Here is a 16,726-nt window from a genome sequence, read left to right as displayed (position 1 = left end):
GTCGGATGTTCCAGCATGGCACCAGTAGTCACCAGCTGCTTAACTGTCAATCTCCCCCCCCAATAATTAGTCCCTCCCCAGGACCCAGGGCTGAGTTAGCAAGAATGAATAGCACAAAGCCAGGAGCTGCTCACCTTGTACCTCTGTGAGCCAGTGGGGCTGGTTGTAATGTTCCGAGGCAATGGTGAGTGTGTTGAGGAACACCAGGAAGATCACGAGCCAGTAGAAGATGTTGGACTTCACTGCCGCACGACATTTCCTTCTGCAGAATCTATTCCACCTGCGCCAGTAGCGGCTGGAAAAGGGCAAGGAGGGAAAGATGGGGTTGGCTGGGAGATCTAGACTTCTGCCAACCCAAAGCACACGAGGTGACATCTCACCTGTCACTGGCCTGGCCTTACTACACAACCTGGTAGTGGTGTGGTCAGACCTCTACCAAGCTGTTTGGCTATCTATGTGGCCTTGGGTCTCTCTATCCTGCATTTTAAAGCTTTGGTTAGGAAGAACAGGGATAATTTCACAGGATTCTTGTAAACATGCATCAAATGCCATATATGCCATCTGGCATGAGGCTGACGTGGCCCAACAAGGGGAGCTGCTTTTATTTTCTCAGCTGGGGATATACCTCAGTGGTAAAGCCAAGTGTGTACGAGCCTTGGTTTCAATCTCTGCTACTGAAAGAGAAAGGAGATCCCAAGTCTTTTTAACTTATTTTAATGGCATTATCAGAAATAGTGTGGCAAGCATAGGGGGAATTAGTCACTGTGCTGGTGGCGGTGACTGCAGTGGTGAATGGTTACCATGAATACAGCCTTCTGTGGCCTTGGAATTTTAGGACTGTCTCGGGGCTTCTCCAAAGGTCTTTAAGTATCTCTGTCAAGCATGTGTTACCATGATATTGAGGAGGAAACTAAGGGCCATTGAGGTTCAGCAGCCTGTCCAATATACAGAGTGGCAAGAGGTGGGGTGATGCTTCCCCCAGCCCCACCCCTTCCACTGGACTGGTATCACCCCTCCACGCAGAAGAAGAGGCTGATTTACAGCAGAGGTTCTTTACACTCATGGGCTCTTAGCATCTGTTAAGAACTCAATGAACATTTAAAATTTATGTTTAGAAAGATGGTACACCCCCCCCCCCCACACACACACAGAGCTCAACTATCGTCACACAGTATTCCTCAGTGCTCTTGGTCAAGGACTGTCGGTGGCTTTTGAGTGTGGCCATGTGCAGAATGACTTGGGAAAGCTTTAATGACCACTCAGCCACCCCTCCCCTCTTACCTCACCTGAGCACCAAATCAATCTGATTGAAAACTGATTAACTGGGTGCTAGGTACATTCAAATACCCAAAAGATAGCACTGGAATCCCAAAGAGACATTCCCATTTTGTGGATCTATGACAGAGGGTTTCAGTGCTCCTCCCCACCACACACACACAACACAGAGCTCTGCTGGGGATTCAGAGGATGATGCTTTTAACAGCTGCCTGGAATACAATAAAGAAGTGTGGAAGAGTCAGACCACACATGGCCAGGCCAAGACCCAATATAGGGAGACCCACACAATCAGATTTTATTTCAGAAACCAGACATCAACAGACACAGACACATGGTGAGCTTTCAGTTCAAGGTGGAACCAAGAAGACAGTCCCAGCTATCTGGATTAGTGATGATGTAAGAAAAACTTTGTTAGTGGCACAAAAAAACACTGAGGATACAGCAGACTGGAAATAGAGTCAACAGGAGACTGGAATTCAAGAGGAGAGAAACGTCCTAAGAGGGTGCCAAACTGCCTAGCTGGTGGTCTGGGAGTGTGGCACCCACAGCCAATCAAAAGCCAGAGAGGGGTGCTCTGGGAAGGGAGGAGGGGCGGGAGAAGGGCAGTGCATTTAGCTTGGAATGTGGTTCAGGGTGGCGGCTGGGCAGGAAGGCAGAAAGATCATCAGGCATGCAGTCCCTGCTCCGGTGGTAAAGAAGGCAGGAGGAAGTGAGACCATACCCTGGTGCAAAAATCACAGGGATCTTCATTTCCATATGATAATTTCTAGTTGTCCCTTTCTAGTCTAGGCCTCTATGCAAGCATGTGGGACCTGCTTGCAGCAGAGACCTGCAAACCTCATTCTGCTGCCCATGAGTGGACGAAACAGCTGATAGGCCATGATTGGCACTGAGAAAAGGAACAGAATGAAAATATCATAGCATGATTCAAAATAAGTAGTAAGAAATACTTGAATAAAATTCTTAGTGTGTGTTGTCCTGGGCCAGGATGCAAAAACCAGCCTTCTATTTTAGGGCAGTGAAATTGACCTGTAGTCCAACATTCTGAATATGTCTTTGTCAATATTCTATATCTGCAGTCTTCTGTCCAGAGATAATCATAGAAAAATTTAGTCATTTCCTCTGCAGAGTTGTGCTGGTGGTGCATCAGTTGAAGAATCATGAATGGTCCTCAGCATCACACAGAACCACATGCAAGCATGCCAGAAGGGGTACAGGACTGGCTGTATATGTTACATCCTTTGTCCCTAAATTCAGCTCTCTACTCCTTAAGAGAGACCTTTTCAACATCACCAGTTCCATGCCAAGGACAGATTGCATTCTCTGGTCCCAAGGAGACAGACTTCTATATGAATAGCTCTGTCCACTTGCCCACATTTCCTTTTGGGATATTGAATGGTTCCCCTCACTTACCCACACTGCCTTTTGGGATATTGAATGGTTCCCTCCACTTACCCACACTGCCTTTTGGGATATTGAATGGTTCCCTCCACTTACTCACACTGCCTTTTGGGGTACTGAATGGTTCCCTCCACTTACTCACACTGCCTTTTAGGGTATTGAATGATTCCCTCACTTACACACAATGCCTTTTGGGGGCAGCTTGGCTTCATCTATGTCTCTTAACACTGTCATTTTTCTCTCTACTGTTCCATGGAAAATCCTGTTACCAAGGCTTAACTGAATTCTACAGTGAGAATGGAAGAACCAGAGGCAATCTAAGAACTTGAATTCTTCCCTGAGAACTACCAGGGGGAACTTGGCTTTGGGCCTACAAGCAGAAGGACAGATGGATTAGTCTCAGTGTTCTGGCCTGATCCATCCTTCACTGGAGGCCCCAGCTTTGCGGGGGACACTCAGCTTAGCTGGTGCTTTAGGGGACTTCACTATGCACATAAGAGACACCACGCAAGTCAGACACTAGTCTGCCCTCCACAGTGCTTGAAACATCTAGCCATGCCACATGCAAGTGTGAGGATAGGGGATATGTGGAGAGGGACAAGTGGCTAGGACAACGAGTCCCAGGTGGATGTAATGGGAAGTGGCCTTTCATATTTGCCAGAACTTGATACTTCATAGTCCTGTATTATCAGAACTGTTCTGATAATACAGGACTATGATTTCTATTTCTTCCTATGATTATCAATATTATAGGACAATTTTAAAAACATATATTAATTGCAAAGATACATTTTAAAATAGACACAATCCCATACTGCAGAGACCACTGATAATTGCCATGCAGACTACAAAGCAATCAAGGTTGCTTTTACCTACAGTAGGTAGAAACTGACTTGGAGTCAGTTTAATACCAAGAATTAAACCACGGCCTCTCTCTCGTTTATTAGTAGTGGACATAGATAGTTACAAAGTCAGGCCCATCCATGGGTATAGAACAGTTCTCTGCCAGCTCTTTTAAAGGTGGCTGCTACTGCACAGAGCCATTCTGGAGAGTTACATGGATTTTGGGTTGTGGCAGGGATGGGAGTAATTACTATCCAGGGAAAGTATTTAAAGATAATTGTACATCTACTCTTCAAATGTAGTTTTGCTTGACAGCTGGTTTCCTGGCAACACTTCCTACTATATAATAAATGAATAGTTTATTAGAATGTGTAAATTTATTTGTGTGTTTACATATGCATAGAGGATATAGAAATTAAATGATAAAATAGGGAGGAGAAATTTGTCTGCTGTTCATGTTCTCTTTGCATTAGCTGGAAGTCATTTACTCTAGAAATACAGAGGCAGGAGCGAGAAGGATGGAAGTGAACGTGTCTACTGTACCTAACTGTCTGTAGCGCTGTGCTCTGCTCCCTCTCCCTTGGCTCATCTTATCTTCACCCCACCCCCAGCACAGGGCCTTGACTTTTTTTTAGCAACACAGAATACCCTCCCAACTATGAAGGCTTCCATCTTCTGGTCCTATCTTCTAGGTCCTGCTCATCCTTAGGGCTCAACTCAAACCCCAGCTTCTCTGCAGTGGACGTTCTGCTCGCTCTTCTAGCCCTGGCCTCCCTGCAAAGCCTGTCTACATCACACACTTGGTTTGTGCAGTCAGAAACACTTATGTAAGAGCTGCTATGGACAAGGTAAGATAGCAACAGTTAACAGACCCAGTCCTTCTCAGCACAAAGGCCGGCCAGGGCACAGCAGCAGGCGAACATATGACATGCTGGGGAACTCTGAAATAGTGTCCCTAGGCCACATCTTACGTGGTCACGGGGGTATCCAGAGAGGTTTCCCCTAAGAGAGGACTTCCATTGCCTGCTATTAGCAGTTAACTTTTAATGTTCGACCCCTGACTCTTTATTGAGATAATCAGATCCACAAGAGGCAGGGCGGGACCATGTCGGGACCATGTCTTCTATTTTGTTACCATAGTATTAAGCACAGTTTGTCTCACACAGTTAGATGCTGGCTTATAGGTTGTATGAGACATGACAGAGAGACGTGCCCCAGGTCCAACTCCCTGAAAAAGGCAAGGCTTAAAAAGCCCTGGCCTCAGGAAGGGGAAAGGACAGTGCTCCTAAACTGCTTCTCTCGGCATGCCTATGCTGACAAGTCTAAGACATGGAAACAGTAGACACCGCAGGCTGTCTATTGCTGGAGTAAGTTTCCATCTTCCACAGAACCAGGAACAGACAGCAGCAGAGAAAATCCACTACATTTAATTCTTTTATGAGTAAGGAGCCTAAAAATGGGATCTAGAGATTGGAGCAGACTTGTGTGCCTAGTTGTTTGGCACAGCAGAAATGCAATGACGTGGGAGGCAGTTCTGACTGAAGACTAGGCCTGATAGCCCTCACATTTTGGAACCCCATGAGCTTTGCTCTGAATTCTGCATAGTTATGCTAGGAAACACTACAACAGGTCTCTGGATCACTGATGCACAGTGAGTCTCAAATGTAGCCTTTATTTTCCTTTACACGATAACCTGAATTATCAAAAAACCCAAGCATCATCTAATTTGTCTCTTTTTTTCCCCTGCAAGCTCTATTCAACCATTCTTTCAAAATTAACCATGACTTTGTATCATCCAGTCCTGCACCTAAAACAGGGCAATTTGAAGCTCCAATTCTATTACTGTCATTATTAGATTGTTTCCCAACTGAGAGAACTATTTGGGAAATGTTGATAATTCTGCAAGTGTTTTCAATCCATTACCATCCTTAGCTATTGCCTAACCAGACACCATCAGTGAGCTGAAGGATCTAGGTTAGCGAGCTGCTTGTGATATTGCTCAGGACTTCTAGGGTCCCCTTGTCTGGGTGGCAGACACTAGCAACATGTGGCCAATCCAAACTAAGATATACAGTAGATGTTAGGTACATGCTAAGTTTCAAAAAGTCTTAGTGCAACAAAGAACACAAACCATCTCACTAAAATGTGTTATATTAATTTCAGTTGAAATGACAGTGTTTTCATTACACTGCTCTAAATAAAAATGTTGCATTTCCTGTTGCTCCTTTGGACTTCCTTGACATGGCCACTAGAATAAATTTCAAAGTATGCACAGAAACAGGTTCAGCACACGAGCCAGGACTTGTCCTGCAGGATTGCTGAGCCTATTCCTGAGCTGTGACTCTGGGCTTCTTTAAGCCTCAGGGATCTTCTACAGGTGGTTTTTAATGACTGTGCCAACCCACTGACAAGAAGCCACTTGTGAATACAAGGTCATTTCTGTACTTACCTTAAATTGGAAATGCAGAGAGAGAGCACCCCTCCCCCAAAGTAAGCAATTAGAGCCCTGTGGCTGGCAGATGCAGCGTGGACAAAGTCCCAAGGATCAAAAGACTGTAATTTTTCAAGGACATACCTGACACTGTGGATTACCCAATGCAAAAGGAAGGTTTTAGAGTCTCCTGATAACTCATGAGTGTCCACAAAGTATGGGATCTTCTCCACAAGTCTCCAGATTGTGTTTATTCATTCATTCATCTATGGTTTCCTCATTTGCATGGAGTGAGAATAGAATTTAGGAAATATTTTCACTGTAAAATTTAATCTCTTTACTATTACTATGTGGGGGCTGTGGAACTGTTCAGAGTAACATGTACTTGTCAAATATGACATTTGTTTGAATGTCTGTCAAGTCTACATCTTATCAAGACCAGGTCATCCATCCATCCATCCATCCATCTATATTATTAAATTCTTATTATATACCAGCTACTTCTCTACATGCAGAAGATGAAGAATGAAGATCTAGAGAGGATTCTTTTGTGTTTAGAGCTCTCTTTTATGTAATAAATGCCAGCACTGGTAGATCTGACCCTGGATTTTTATACTAAGGAGGCCTTGGTTTGAAAGAACAATAGGGGAGAAAGAAGTATGTATTTTCCAGTCCCAGAGGAACATGGGAGAAAGGAGATGTCAGAATTGGACCAGTGTCATGTACCGGAGTCCTCACTTAATCTTCATGCTTGGGTGTCGAATGCCATGAGGTTAGAGGGACTCGCTTAGAAACACCTTAATGTCACAAGGAGAGGCTCAGGGAGCTGGACAGTGATCAGAGAGCTTGGGAGTCAGAGAACAGAAGTGGGGATTTCAAGGCTGGAGGGGTATGGCACAAGGCACATGACATGGCCTGTAGTGGTGGATGTCTAAACTAGATAGACTTGCCATATGTCGGGCTGGCCCATGTATCAGAACTGGCAGGAGTCAAGAGACTCGTGAGAACTCCAGGACCTCTTTCACCAAGCTCTGATTCTGGGATTGTGGAGTTCTTCCCAACCTCCTGGGTATCCAGATCCACCTTAGACCGAAGCTGGGGAAAAGGAACTCTGAGCAATTGCACTCGTGACCTCCAGGAACTGTTGGTAAACACCTGGCTGAACTAGTTTAGAATTACTCATACTCCTGCTACACATGTGATGAGGCTTGGGAGGCAAGACTATGTTATGAAAAATAAATGGCCAAAATTTTTTGTGTCTAAGTCTTGTTTGTGGAGTTAAATTTACATTCCCATCCTACATATATAACCAGTTAAGCACTCAGGGAGCTCTCAGAGGCAACCCGTGGGGTAGCTAGGTAGGCACTGAGCAGACTCCAGTGTACAGACAAAGTTCAACAGAGGCAACAGGCCTTTGAGCCAATAGCTAGAGTATGATATGATAAGTGCTAGGACTATTGTGGGACAAAACCTGTGGGAGTGGAGGATGATAAGAAGACCATTTTAGTCTTGTTGGGAGTGTGCTGTGCCAAGGGTGCCACAGATGCCATTACCTTTGAGGGGATTGACAAGTCTGATGTTTCCAGACAGAGACCTAGATGGTGATTTCTGTGGAGGAAAAGCCCCACAAAAAGTCACAGTGTGCAAGAGAACATAGAAATTTGGGAACCTACAAGGAGTTGCATGTAGATGAAAGTATTTGTGCAGACGTGCAGAAGGTAAAGGCAGAAGCAAGCCACAGGGTGGATATTCTGGAAGCTTCTGATACTGTCTCAAAGCAGTGGCAGAATCTACATTCTGTCTGTAATCCTCAAAGTTGTGAAGTATGCCAAGTAGTAACAAATGTTCGCACATTTATTTTAACTGACTTTATCTTATACAGGAAGTAGACACCACTCAGAGCCTACCCAAAAGAACCCAAGTTTCAACCCTTACAAGAGGAAGCAGTTCTAGCCCCAGAAGGACCCAAGCTGATAGGAATTACCTTGGCCATCTGACACAGTAGCTGGGAATCAAGCGACAGGGACAGAAGGGAAGAGGGGTCGTTTGCATCTCACTCACCTGAACTTGGACTTGGAGATCCGGTGGCTGAAAGAGTAAAAGGAAATATTAGCAAAGACAACATATTCACTTTTGTCCACACCAAGAGTGTCTAACCATCCCCAAGGAATTTGGGGTTCCCCAGGACGACATGTGGGCACTGGAAGGATTTGTGGGGTAAGTTATAATGCTACAGAGAAAGAACATTTTGTGTATTTGAATGTGGCTGGCCCAGCTGACATCTACAAATCCAATATCTTCTAAGCGTGGGTGATCCTTTGCTGGAGAGCACAGCACACAGTCCTGAGAGGATCAGTATCTGCCCACAAACTCCATGAAGGGCCAAGCACAACACCCCTTGAGGAAAGCCATGGAAAATGGAAAGTCTCTCCTGCAGACAGAAGGACCCCACCAACAGAAAACTCTCCGTGCTGACCTCACTGTGGTCTGCCTGGATCTCTACCAGAGCTGGGTTAGGAAGCACATGGAGCCACATGAGTCAGCTGGAAACGGGAAGGCCACCACTTCCCTAGCTCAGAGCTGTTCACTAGATATAAACACATAGCCTCAGGCTCTAAAGAGACATTATATGTGCTGAAGTCAGGTGTGGCCTCAGAGGTCTATGGCAACTTTGGGCGGAAGCACAGGTAGGATGTCCCGACGATAGCTGCCTTGAAGGATCGTCAAATGGGAAGGATCCCGAAAGATAGTGCCTTCAAGGGAGGCTTTGAGACTGTCCAGTTCATCTAGGACAGATTCCAGGAAAGCTACACGGAGCTGGGAGGTGGAGAGAGGTCGAGAGAGAGGCTTGTTGATGAGAAGTAGAGAAAAGTGAGGGAGGAGGGAGAAAGGGGGAAGAGAGAAAGCAGGAAAGAGGGAAGAGAAAGGAGAGGGGGAAGGAGGATGTAAGCAATTGAGATGAAACATTTTGGAAAAACCCCAAACATTAGAAGGCACATGCCAGCTTAGCTTTGATGCTAAGAGAAAGGTGAACGCAGGCAAAGTAACGGGTTGAGTGAGACTGCTCAATTGGCCACAAGCAGGACCTGCAAAATGATAGCACCAGGGCGGGCGGGGAAATCTCAGAAAGCTCCACCCTTAGACGAAGAACTACAGGCAACCAAACGCTGCTAAGAGAGGGTGAATCCGTCTTCTCCAGGGACGAGGTCCCGACAGGTTGTCCGATCTCAAGAGGTCAGCTCTAAACACATCGCACATGAGCAACACTAAATGGACTCTGCGAGTTATATATTTATAAATATACACCAGCTATAATCAAAGAGAACAAGGCCATAAAATTGGGAGTAGGGGGCTAGGGGAGGTGTTGAGAGGGGAGAGGAAGGAGTGGGAATGATGTACACACTGTACTCATGTAGGACATTTTAAAAATGGCCACAAAGACTAGAATTCAAATGAGGAGTGGCAATGATCAGAGACCCTTGGAGGGATGTTGGAAGGTGACTGCTTGATGCCATGTTGTCCCAGTCAGGCAAAAAGCAAGCTATGTCACGTAACAAGAAAACATCAACCCTTCCTGATATTATTTTTTATTAAAAAAAAAATAAAGCAGAAGATGTGGCAGGTGGCAAAGTCATCGTGCATGAGATAATTATATCTCCAGGGCACTGAGAAGCTGAGCCAAGTGCCTTGATTGCTCTGAACTGTTAGCTAACAACCCTTTTCCACCCCCAAGACTGCCTGCTAGGCTGCAGGGTTTAATCACATGTTAACTGAGCATGTGGGAGGGGGACCTAGAGCCCAGAGCAGTGTCTTTCATCTAGAAGCACCGTTTAATGGGGGAAGAAATGTTTGCTAGCCACTCAGTGGAGACAGGGAGGCAGGTTACTGATATGCTGAGCTCAGGGATCTGTGAGAAGGCCGAGCTGGTTCCAGGCTTTCTTGTAGAGAGGGTCTCAGTGGTTTCTGGCTCAATTCAGATCCTTTGTCCCCTGCAAGTCTCCCTCTTATTCTCAGTCCAGTTAATTCACAAGCAAAAGTGAGACCTTAGAAACTCCTCCCTTAAGAGAACTTGAGAGTTCTCTTAAGGAAATGAATCTGTGATATGGTATAAGGGGAGATCAGAGCTGAGTGAGTATTTGTCCTCGTTCACAGGTGGCCACTGTTTGGTGTCCTTGTACTCTGGGCCAAATGAAATGGTCCATGAGTCTCCTGCCTATTTGGCTCCAAGTCCTGATGTCTAACCCTATACACCTCATATGAAGAAGGCTTCTTGTTGCTATCAGGAGCCTGTGAGCATGACTTTAGGTTCTCTGCATCCAAAACATTCCTTTGTTTATAATACAAGCCCATTTCCTCGGCCCCTCGGCAGCACTTCTCGGTACCTGCACCAAGGAAAGGACTGCTGTCACTTCAGGTGGTCCTAGAAGAGCGACACTTAGAACTTCACAGAAGATTGACGGCTTTGATTCCCTGGCAATCTCTGTGCGCAGGAGCAGTGAGCTACAAGACTTCACAAAATAGAAGGACACTACTACTCACAGCCCACTGTCTCCTGTCAGTAGCGACAGACTCCATGTTTGGATAGCTGTTCTCACTGTGGAGAAAGGAGCCAGAGCGTACTGAGCACCTTAGCATGTCTGCTTTCTACTGATGTTTGATATCTGTGCAGCCTGTAGAGTCCTAGAAACAGCAGAAGCCTCCAGTGTACCCAAACCCCAGTGGGCATGAGTAGCTTGCTCCGAAGTTTCTGGACTTTTCCATCATTCATATTCAAGTGCAACGCCATCCCTACTTCATGTCTCAGGTAGATTTGTTAAGAACAAGGAAGTGGAGGAGGTTAATAACTAGCTATACATGAGACCTCCAGAATACACCACTGGGAAGGGACTTATCTATTTATCTATTTATCCCCAGGTGCTCAACTGGACCCCTAGGGCCAACCTAGAAGACCAAGATTTTCCTCCCTGATTTTGACATTCGAAATTAGGGACAAGCCTCAAATCATTTTCCCTGTTAAGCTACTGGCTTTGTATTTATCATTATCTGGCAGATAGTTGAACTCCTTGGTAGTTGTTGATACGTTTAGCTTCTTCTTCCTTCTTTGAGTGATAAGTACTGTACACTTACTACCTACTGTGCAAGAGTTTTCCTGAATTGGCCCCATTTTGTCTTCAGCACACTCAGAAAGGTTGCTGACTCAGCTTCTCCGACTCCACAGCTTGATCACCATCCCAGCTGTTAGGACGAGAGGGAGCATATCCTGGAGTTTGCCCAAGCTGAACATGGCTCCAGACACTGGATGCTGAACCCATCTCTGGCCTGAACTTCCTTCCTGGAACCCAAGCTTTGCCTGTAGAGGTCCTCTAGATCACTCTGCCTCTTCCCAGGCTCCCAGGCAAACAATAGAGTTGACTTCTAGTTGTCAGCTTGACCTTCAGTGATGTCCATGTGTCCTTTGACATAAGGCAGATTGTCACTTGGCCTTGAGCTGGGTCACTGTGGCTAATCCCAACCAGATTCACATAATTGTTGTTTTTTAGTGTTTTTAGGCTATAAAAAGTACCAAAAGTACATTTAAAAGGTGCCAAATGTACACGGACAGTGTCAGTCTCCAGAATGTCCACGGCTGCAGATCTAGTGGTCCCTTGGTGGTCTTCCCATTTGTATCTTCCAGGTTATCCTTCAAGTTTCTACAATACCCAGCCTTCACCCCATGAAAGATGACGGATCTTAGAACGGTTCCTATCACTGACCAGTGTTCTCCTGACTCCACATTCTCTACAGAGCCACAGGCCCTGAGAGCTAAAAGGAATCCTTCATGTCACATGGGTCTCTGCTATGCAATTCCTCAAGCTGTAGAATGTCTTAGTCATTTGTGATCTCACATGGAGCCAAATGTGCCAAGGAGGTGGAAGAAGTGCCCCCTTTAAGCAGCCCTGGAAGGCAGTGCCTAGCCTTGGTTTCTGCTGGAATCAGTGGTCCATCCTGTCCCTTTCTTGGGAGAAAGAAGCTGTACCTTAGAAAGGGTGCTTGCTTCAAGTCTGATGTCAGCTCCCTTTCATTTTCCCAGGCAGAGGAAATCTACTTCCTGTGCTCAATTCCTTTGTAGTTTCTTCAGCTTCTGGGTTTTCACCAGCTTCTCAGTGCCCTGAAGACCACCCCAGGGCAGTGAAAGCCATCCCTTAACTCCTGTGCCAGCTCCTCCCTTCCCTGTCCCATTTTTCTCTCTCCTTTGCATAGCCTCAGTGTTCTGGGGGGTGCCCTGCACTGGCACATTTCCACCCTTCCTGAGACTGGCTCCCAGAGTCACTGTACCCCCAAACCCCATAGAGTAGAGAGCTCCGGGACACCCGGACGATTGGCCTATTCTTTCTGTCCCCACAATACAGCTCTACTTGGGGCCGCCATCATCCCATACATGAGCAGCCATGGTGTCTGCTTCATTAGTCTATCACCCTTTCCTAATTGTTCCTAACATCAAAACGATCTTTTGAGAGTACAAGACTGATGGAACCGACCCCCACCCCCAGCTCTGTGTTCTTAAAACCCTTCAGCAACTTCTCACACTCTCATAACACAGACCAGGCTCCTTATGGAGCCTACCAGTTCTTTCCCTGCACCCGAACCACCATCCCGTACACACATGCTGGCCCCTGCACTTAGTATTTCTATTCATTCTTAGTTTTCAGCTTAAATTTTAATCCTTCAGTGAATTTTTCTAACCTGTCAATCCAAACCAGGACTCTCCGCAATTGAGGACACATTACATTTACTTAGGCATCACAACACCCCAGTTTCTAGGGCCTCTTCCACACTAGGTGGTCAGCTCCATGGAGTCAGTGCCACTTTTCTGGATGACTACGATCTCTATCACCCAGCATGGGCTGTGACCACCATTAAGGCTCCCACAGAGAGGGTTTTCCTGACATCTCCCTCCCACATCTCTTGGTGGAACTGTCTGTCTGTCTGCTTCTTTCTATTCTGTGTGTCAGTTTCCCCAAAGTTTGGTCCTTGTCTCCTGCTTCCTACACCTATCTGAATGAACTCTGTCCTATGACCTTATCAATGGCCTCAAATGCCAGTCCCCATCGCTATTCAGAAATGAACCTCAGAACTTCTCACCCTGCCGTCCACACAGCACCTGCGTATCTTTTAGGCTGAACCCCCCCCCCCCTTCTAATTTTGCTTCAGCCTTGTTATCCATTTATCTTATCACATTTTGGTGAGTCTTTCCTTTATCTCTTTTTCTGTCACTGCATTGCCTCACACTGCAGTCCTTTTTTCTACACCCCTCTGCCACCCACGTGACATCTTTACCCCAAGGCTTTTAGCTCAAAGCTCATAAAACTATGATCTCTCATTCTGCCCTCAGCCTGCTTCTTTTCTCACGCTGATCCACTGACAGCAACAGCGGCAATCTTAGCCCATCTGTGTTGTGGGGAGACGCACAAAGATAGCAGTTGATGAAGTGTATACTCTAGTTCTGGTGCCATAACTATCTTTTGTATGAAGTGTAGATGTGTATCAACCTGGGTATGTGTAGGAATGAGAGCAACCATTTTTGCATAACTCAGAAGCAGAGCCCATCCTCCTAGGAGGTGACAGATAGAGCAGTGATGCCCATTTCCCTCCACAGGGGATAATCAGGTTTGCTTTCCAGCCTAGCATCATGGACTCCAAAATGTACTGCTAAGTGAGTTCCTGGTGCCAGCTCCCTGGCTCCTCCTGGTTTATACCTTGGGCTATGCCCCAAAGCCAGCATTATAATAACCTTGATAAACTTTTCTCCAAACTCCCCATCCTTGATGTCAAGCAAGGAGAAAAGCCTGGAACTTATGGGCTAGAAGGATGCCATATGCTGCCCCTATCATTGCTATCTGGGGCCACCTCTAGAAACTCAAGTGCTTATTTTGTAGACTTCCAAAAGAGGAAAGAAGAAAGGCTGGGAGGACTGCTTACAAATGTAATTAGCACCATATTTTAACAACACTTTGACAATAATTGCTTTTCAACAATGTCGAGAAATCTGCAGTGCAGACTCCCTGGTGCCACTGTCAGAGTGAGTGATGCCACAGCCCTGTGGACCCTGGAACCTGGCTGCACAGCTCCCCAGCCTTGCTCACCTCCCTCTTTTGGCTCACACACAGGCACACTCAGATTGGCCTGCAGCTACTGCCGTGAGAAGGCTGGGTCTGCATGGCAGTGAGTCAGGCTACAGGGGAAAGTGCTGTTCTACCCCAGGAGCATTTGGAGACACATTTTATTTGGGCTAATCCTACTCAGACCTTTCTGTTTGCGGTTCCTTCCAGTGGTCAAGACAAGGTTACAGCTGTCATGCTCATGGCCATAGGAAAAGCGGTCATCGCCTCCCAAAGTGAAGCCTGGGTGTGGCTACCTAGTGGCATACCCCTTTATCTCCCAGGCTTTGCTTTTGTGATGCTAGTAATCAAATTGGTTTTGTCAATTTTAGTAATCAAACCATTTTCCCCTTCATTTAGGGAATGAGGGTCATTGACATGGATGATTTGACCCCGTGTTCAAGACTGTGACAATCCATATGTGAACTGCTCCCATGGACAACAGCTCTTGCTCTCTCATATCTGGCTAAGTCCCAGGTCAAAGTCCCTGGGAGCCGGGAACTGCAAGGAAGCCTTAGCTGCTAAGAAGGACTGCTGCCTCCTAGGCTAAGGACATTCCTGGTAGTATGCCAGGCACTGGCTCCCCATCGTCAGAAGGGCTGCTCAGAGATGCACAGGACCACAGGATCAACCCCGACAGTGTAGTTCCTTAGCTGGTGATTTTCTCTAAGGCCATGTTTGTCCGAATGGAAAAGGTGACCATGTAGCAGCAGGGACCTTGACCTAATAGCTCTTATGAATAAAAAAATGAAGGGGAATAAGAAAAAAACAGACATCAGAGAACCCCTACTTCTGTACTTCTCTGAAGGGGTCCAATATCTGAGTTTGGTGGCCCTCCTTGAAATGCCAAAGATGGGCTTTATGTTGAAGAGCCCACTACCAAGTATGGGGCCATACTTCACCCCAGGCCTCTTTTCTCTCCACCCAGGGCACAGGTTGTCACCCAAGGTTCTGATTCTGCCCCTGGAGTGAGAAGCCATCCTAATCCTACCTGATTCCATGTGCCAGTTTCCCAGGCCATCCCCCAGGAAGAACTTATTGCTAAGTTTGCTATGGGTACTCACGCAAGCCTGGCTCCACAGTTTTCGCCCTCGATGTCACCTCCAGCCACATTTTCAGTGTTGACAGACTCCGTCTCACTTGTGGGCATGCTCACTGTGAGTGAAGGGGGGGCATGGAAGGCGTTGAGGGTAGGGAGAGAAAGGGAGAAGAAGAGCGTTAGTGTATGACATACCATCCTAGCCCAGGGCTGGCTGGGCACCACCTGCTGGCCTGTCTGTGGGGGCCTGGCCTTGGCACTGTCCTCATCAGGCTGGGCAAGCCAGCTGCCAGGACACTGCAGATGAGTGGGAATGTAGGAGGGACTCTGGTGATGAGACCATTTACCTTACAGGACACATCTGGGCAAGAACGATGGTCGCATCCTTCTTGGGCCCTCAACTTTGTAGCCTCTGAAAGGCGGTGGAGTTTTCCATTTGCATCCTCAACTGACCACAGGGGGAGAAGTTCTTAAAACAGGACTCTGCCGCCTTCTTCCTTTCTTTCCCCTACCAGCTCCAACCCAAGACGGGAGTCTAGCTTGTTTGCAGAAAGGGCGCTTCTGCTACTCAAACCAATTTCCTGATGGGTTTGGGGACATTGTTTTTTTTTTTTTTTTTTTTTTTTTTTTTTTTTTTTTTTTTTTTCCCTGCAGTGCACTGTGTCATAAAGCAATGACACTTAGGACCACACCTGAGGCGGTGGTCTTGAGGTAGCTGGCCACTGTCAGACTCACATGTTTGGCCTCACACAACATGGCACACACAAAGAATGGAAGCGTCTAATTGCGAGATCCACAAAATTAGGCTTAAATGTGGGCCAAAAAGAACCTGCAGGGATACCATCTCTCTTCTTAGAAGTCCTGGACCCCCATCTAAACAGAGATAGTAGCTATCTGATTGTCCCAGAGCCAATCTGCCCAAGCAATGGCCAGCATCTTACACTAAGGCAGCAACAGCCTAGAAAGGAGTTTTCCAGCTTAGACTCAGCATAGTGGCTTAGGTCATTTATTTTAGTATTATTTTTTTCTATGAAATTAGAGTTTAGCTCAAAGAGTTCTTCAGAACTGCCATCATCCTTTTAATGTAATATGAATCCATCCATCCACATATATACACACTATATATATATATATATATATATATATATATATATATATATATATTTATTTATATATATATTTACTTTAAAAAATAAGATATGGTCTTGATATATTCTAAGCTGGCCTCAAACTTGCAGTCCACCTGCCTTAGCCTCCTGAGTGCTGGCATTAGTGGTATACACCACAACTCCCAGGGAGCTCCTTGGTTTTACCAGTCCTTCTTTAGAGCAATGTGGACTAGCACTCCTTCCAGAATAAACCTCATCTGGTAAGAATTCACTAGCCCTCAGCAGCCACAGTGTCTAAACTACTGAGACCGTGCCAGGAGTGACAAGTCTCCACGGACTACCACAGCCCAGGGGAGACGTTCCCTGGTCACATGGTCACGTTGATAGAGATGGACTTTCCCAAGTGTCTTTTCTTCTGGTTTAAGACAAGTCAGGTGGATGAAAAGAGTTTCATTTCAAACATGGAAGACACAAACAGAGAACCCAT

The 16,726-nt window shown here is 46.2% G+C and overlaps 1 protein-coding gene across 20 annotated transcripts in view; it reads right to left on the bottom strand.

Annotated features, from left to right (window-relative positions):
- Nucleotides 1-16,726, bottom strand: part of Cacna1c (calcium voltage-gated channel subunit alpha1 C) — a 659,151-nt gene that overhangs the window by 113,003 nt on the left and 529,422 nt on the right. For all 20 annotated transcript variants that reach the window (XM_037204209.1, XM_037204213.1, XM_037204211.1 and 17 more), the window contains 3 exons: nt 15,156-15,246; nt 8,015-8,041; nt 135-295 (listed from right to left, as the gene is read on the bottom strand). In XM_037204209.1, coding sequence (XP_037060104.1) covers nt 135-295; nt 8,015-8,041; nt 15,156-15,246 — 279 coding nt within the window. The remainder of the gene's footprint in view (nt 1-134; nt 296-8,014; nt 8,042-15,155; nt 15,247-16,726) is intronic.

The sequence above is a fragment of the Peromyscus leucopus genome, chromosome 3 (assembly GCF_004664715.2).
Source record: "Peromyscus leucopus breed LL Stock chromosome 3, UCI_PerLeu_2.1, whole genome shotgun sequence".
Classification (NCBI taxonomy): domain Eukaryota; kingdom Metazoa; phylum Chordata; class Mammalia; order Rodentia; family Cricetidae; genus Peromyscus; species Peromyscus leucopus.
The sequence above is the reverse complement of the archived record's forward strand: the minus strand, read 5'-3'. Positions and strand labels throughout refer to the sequence as shown.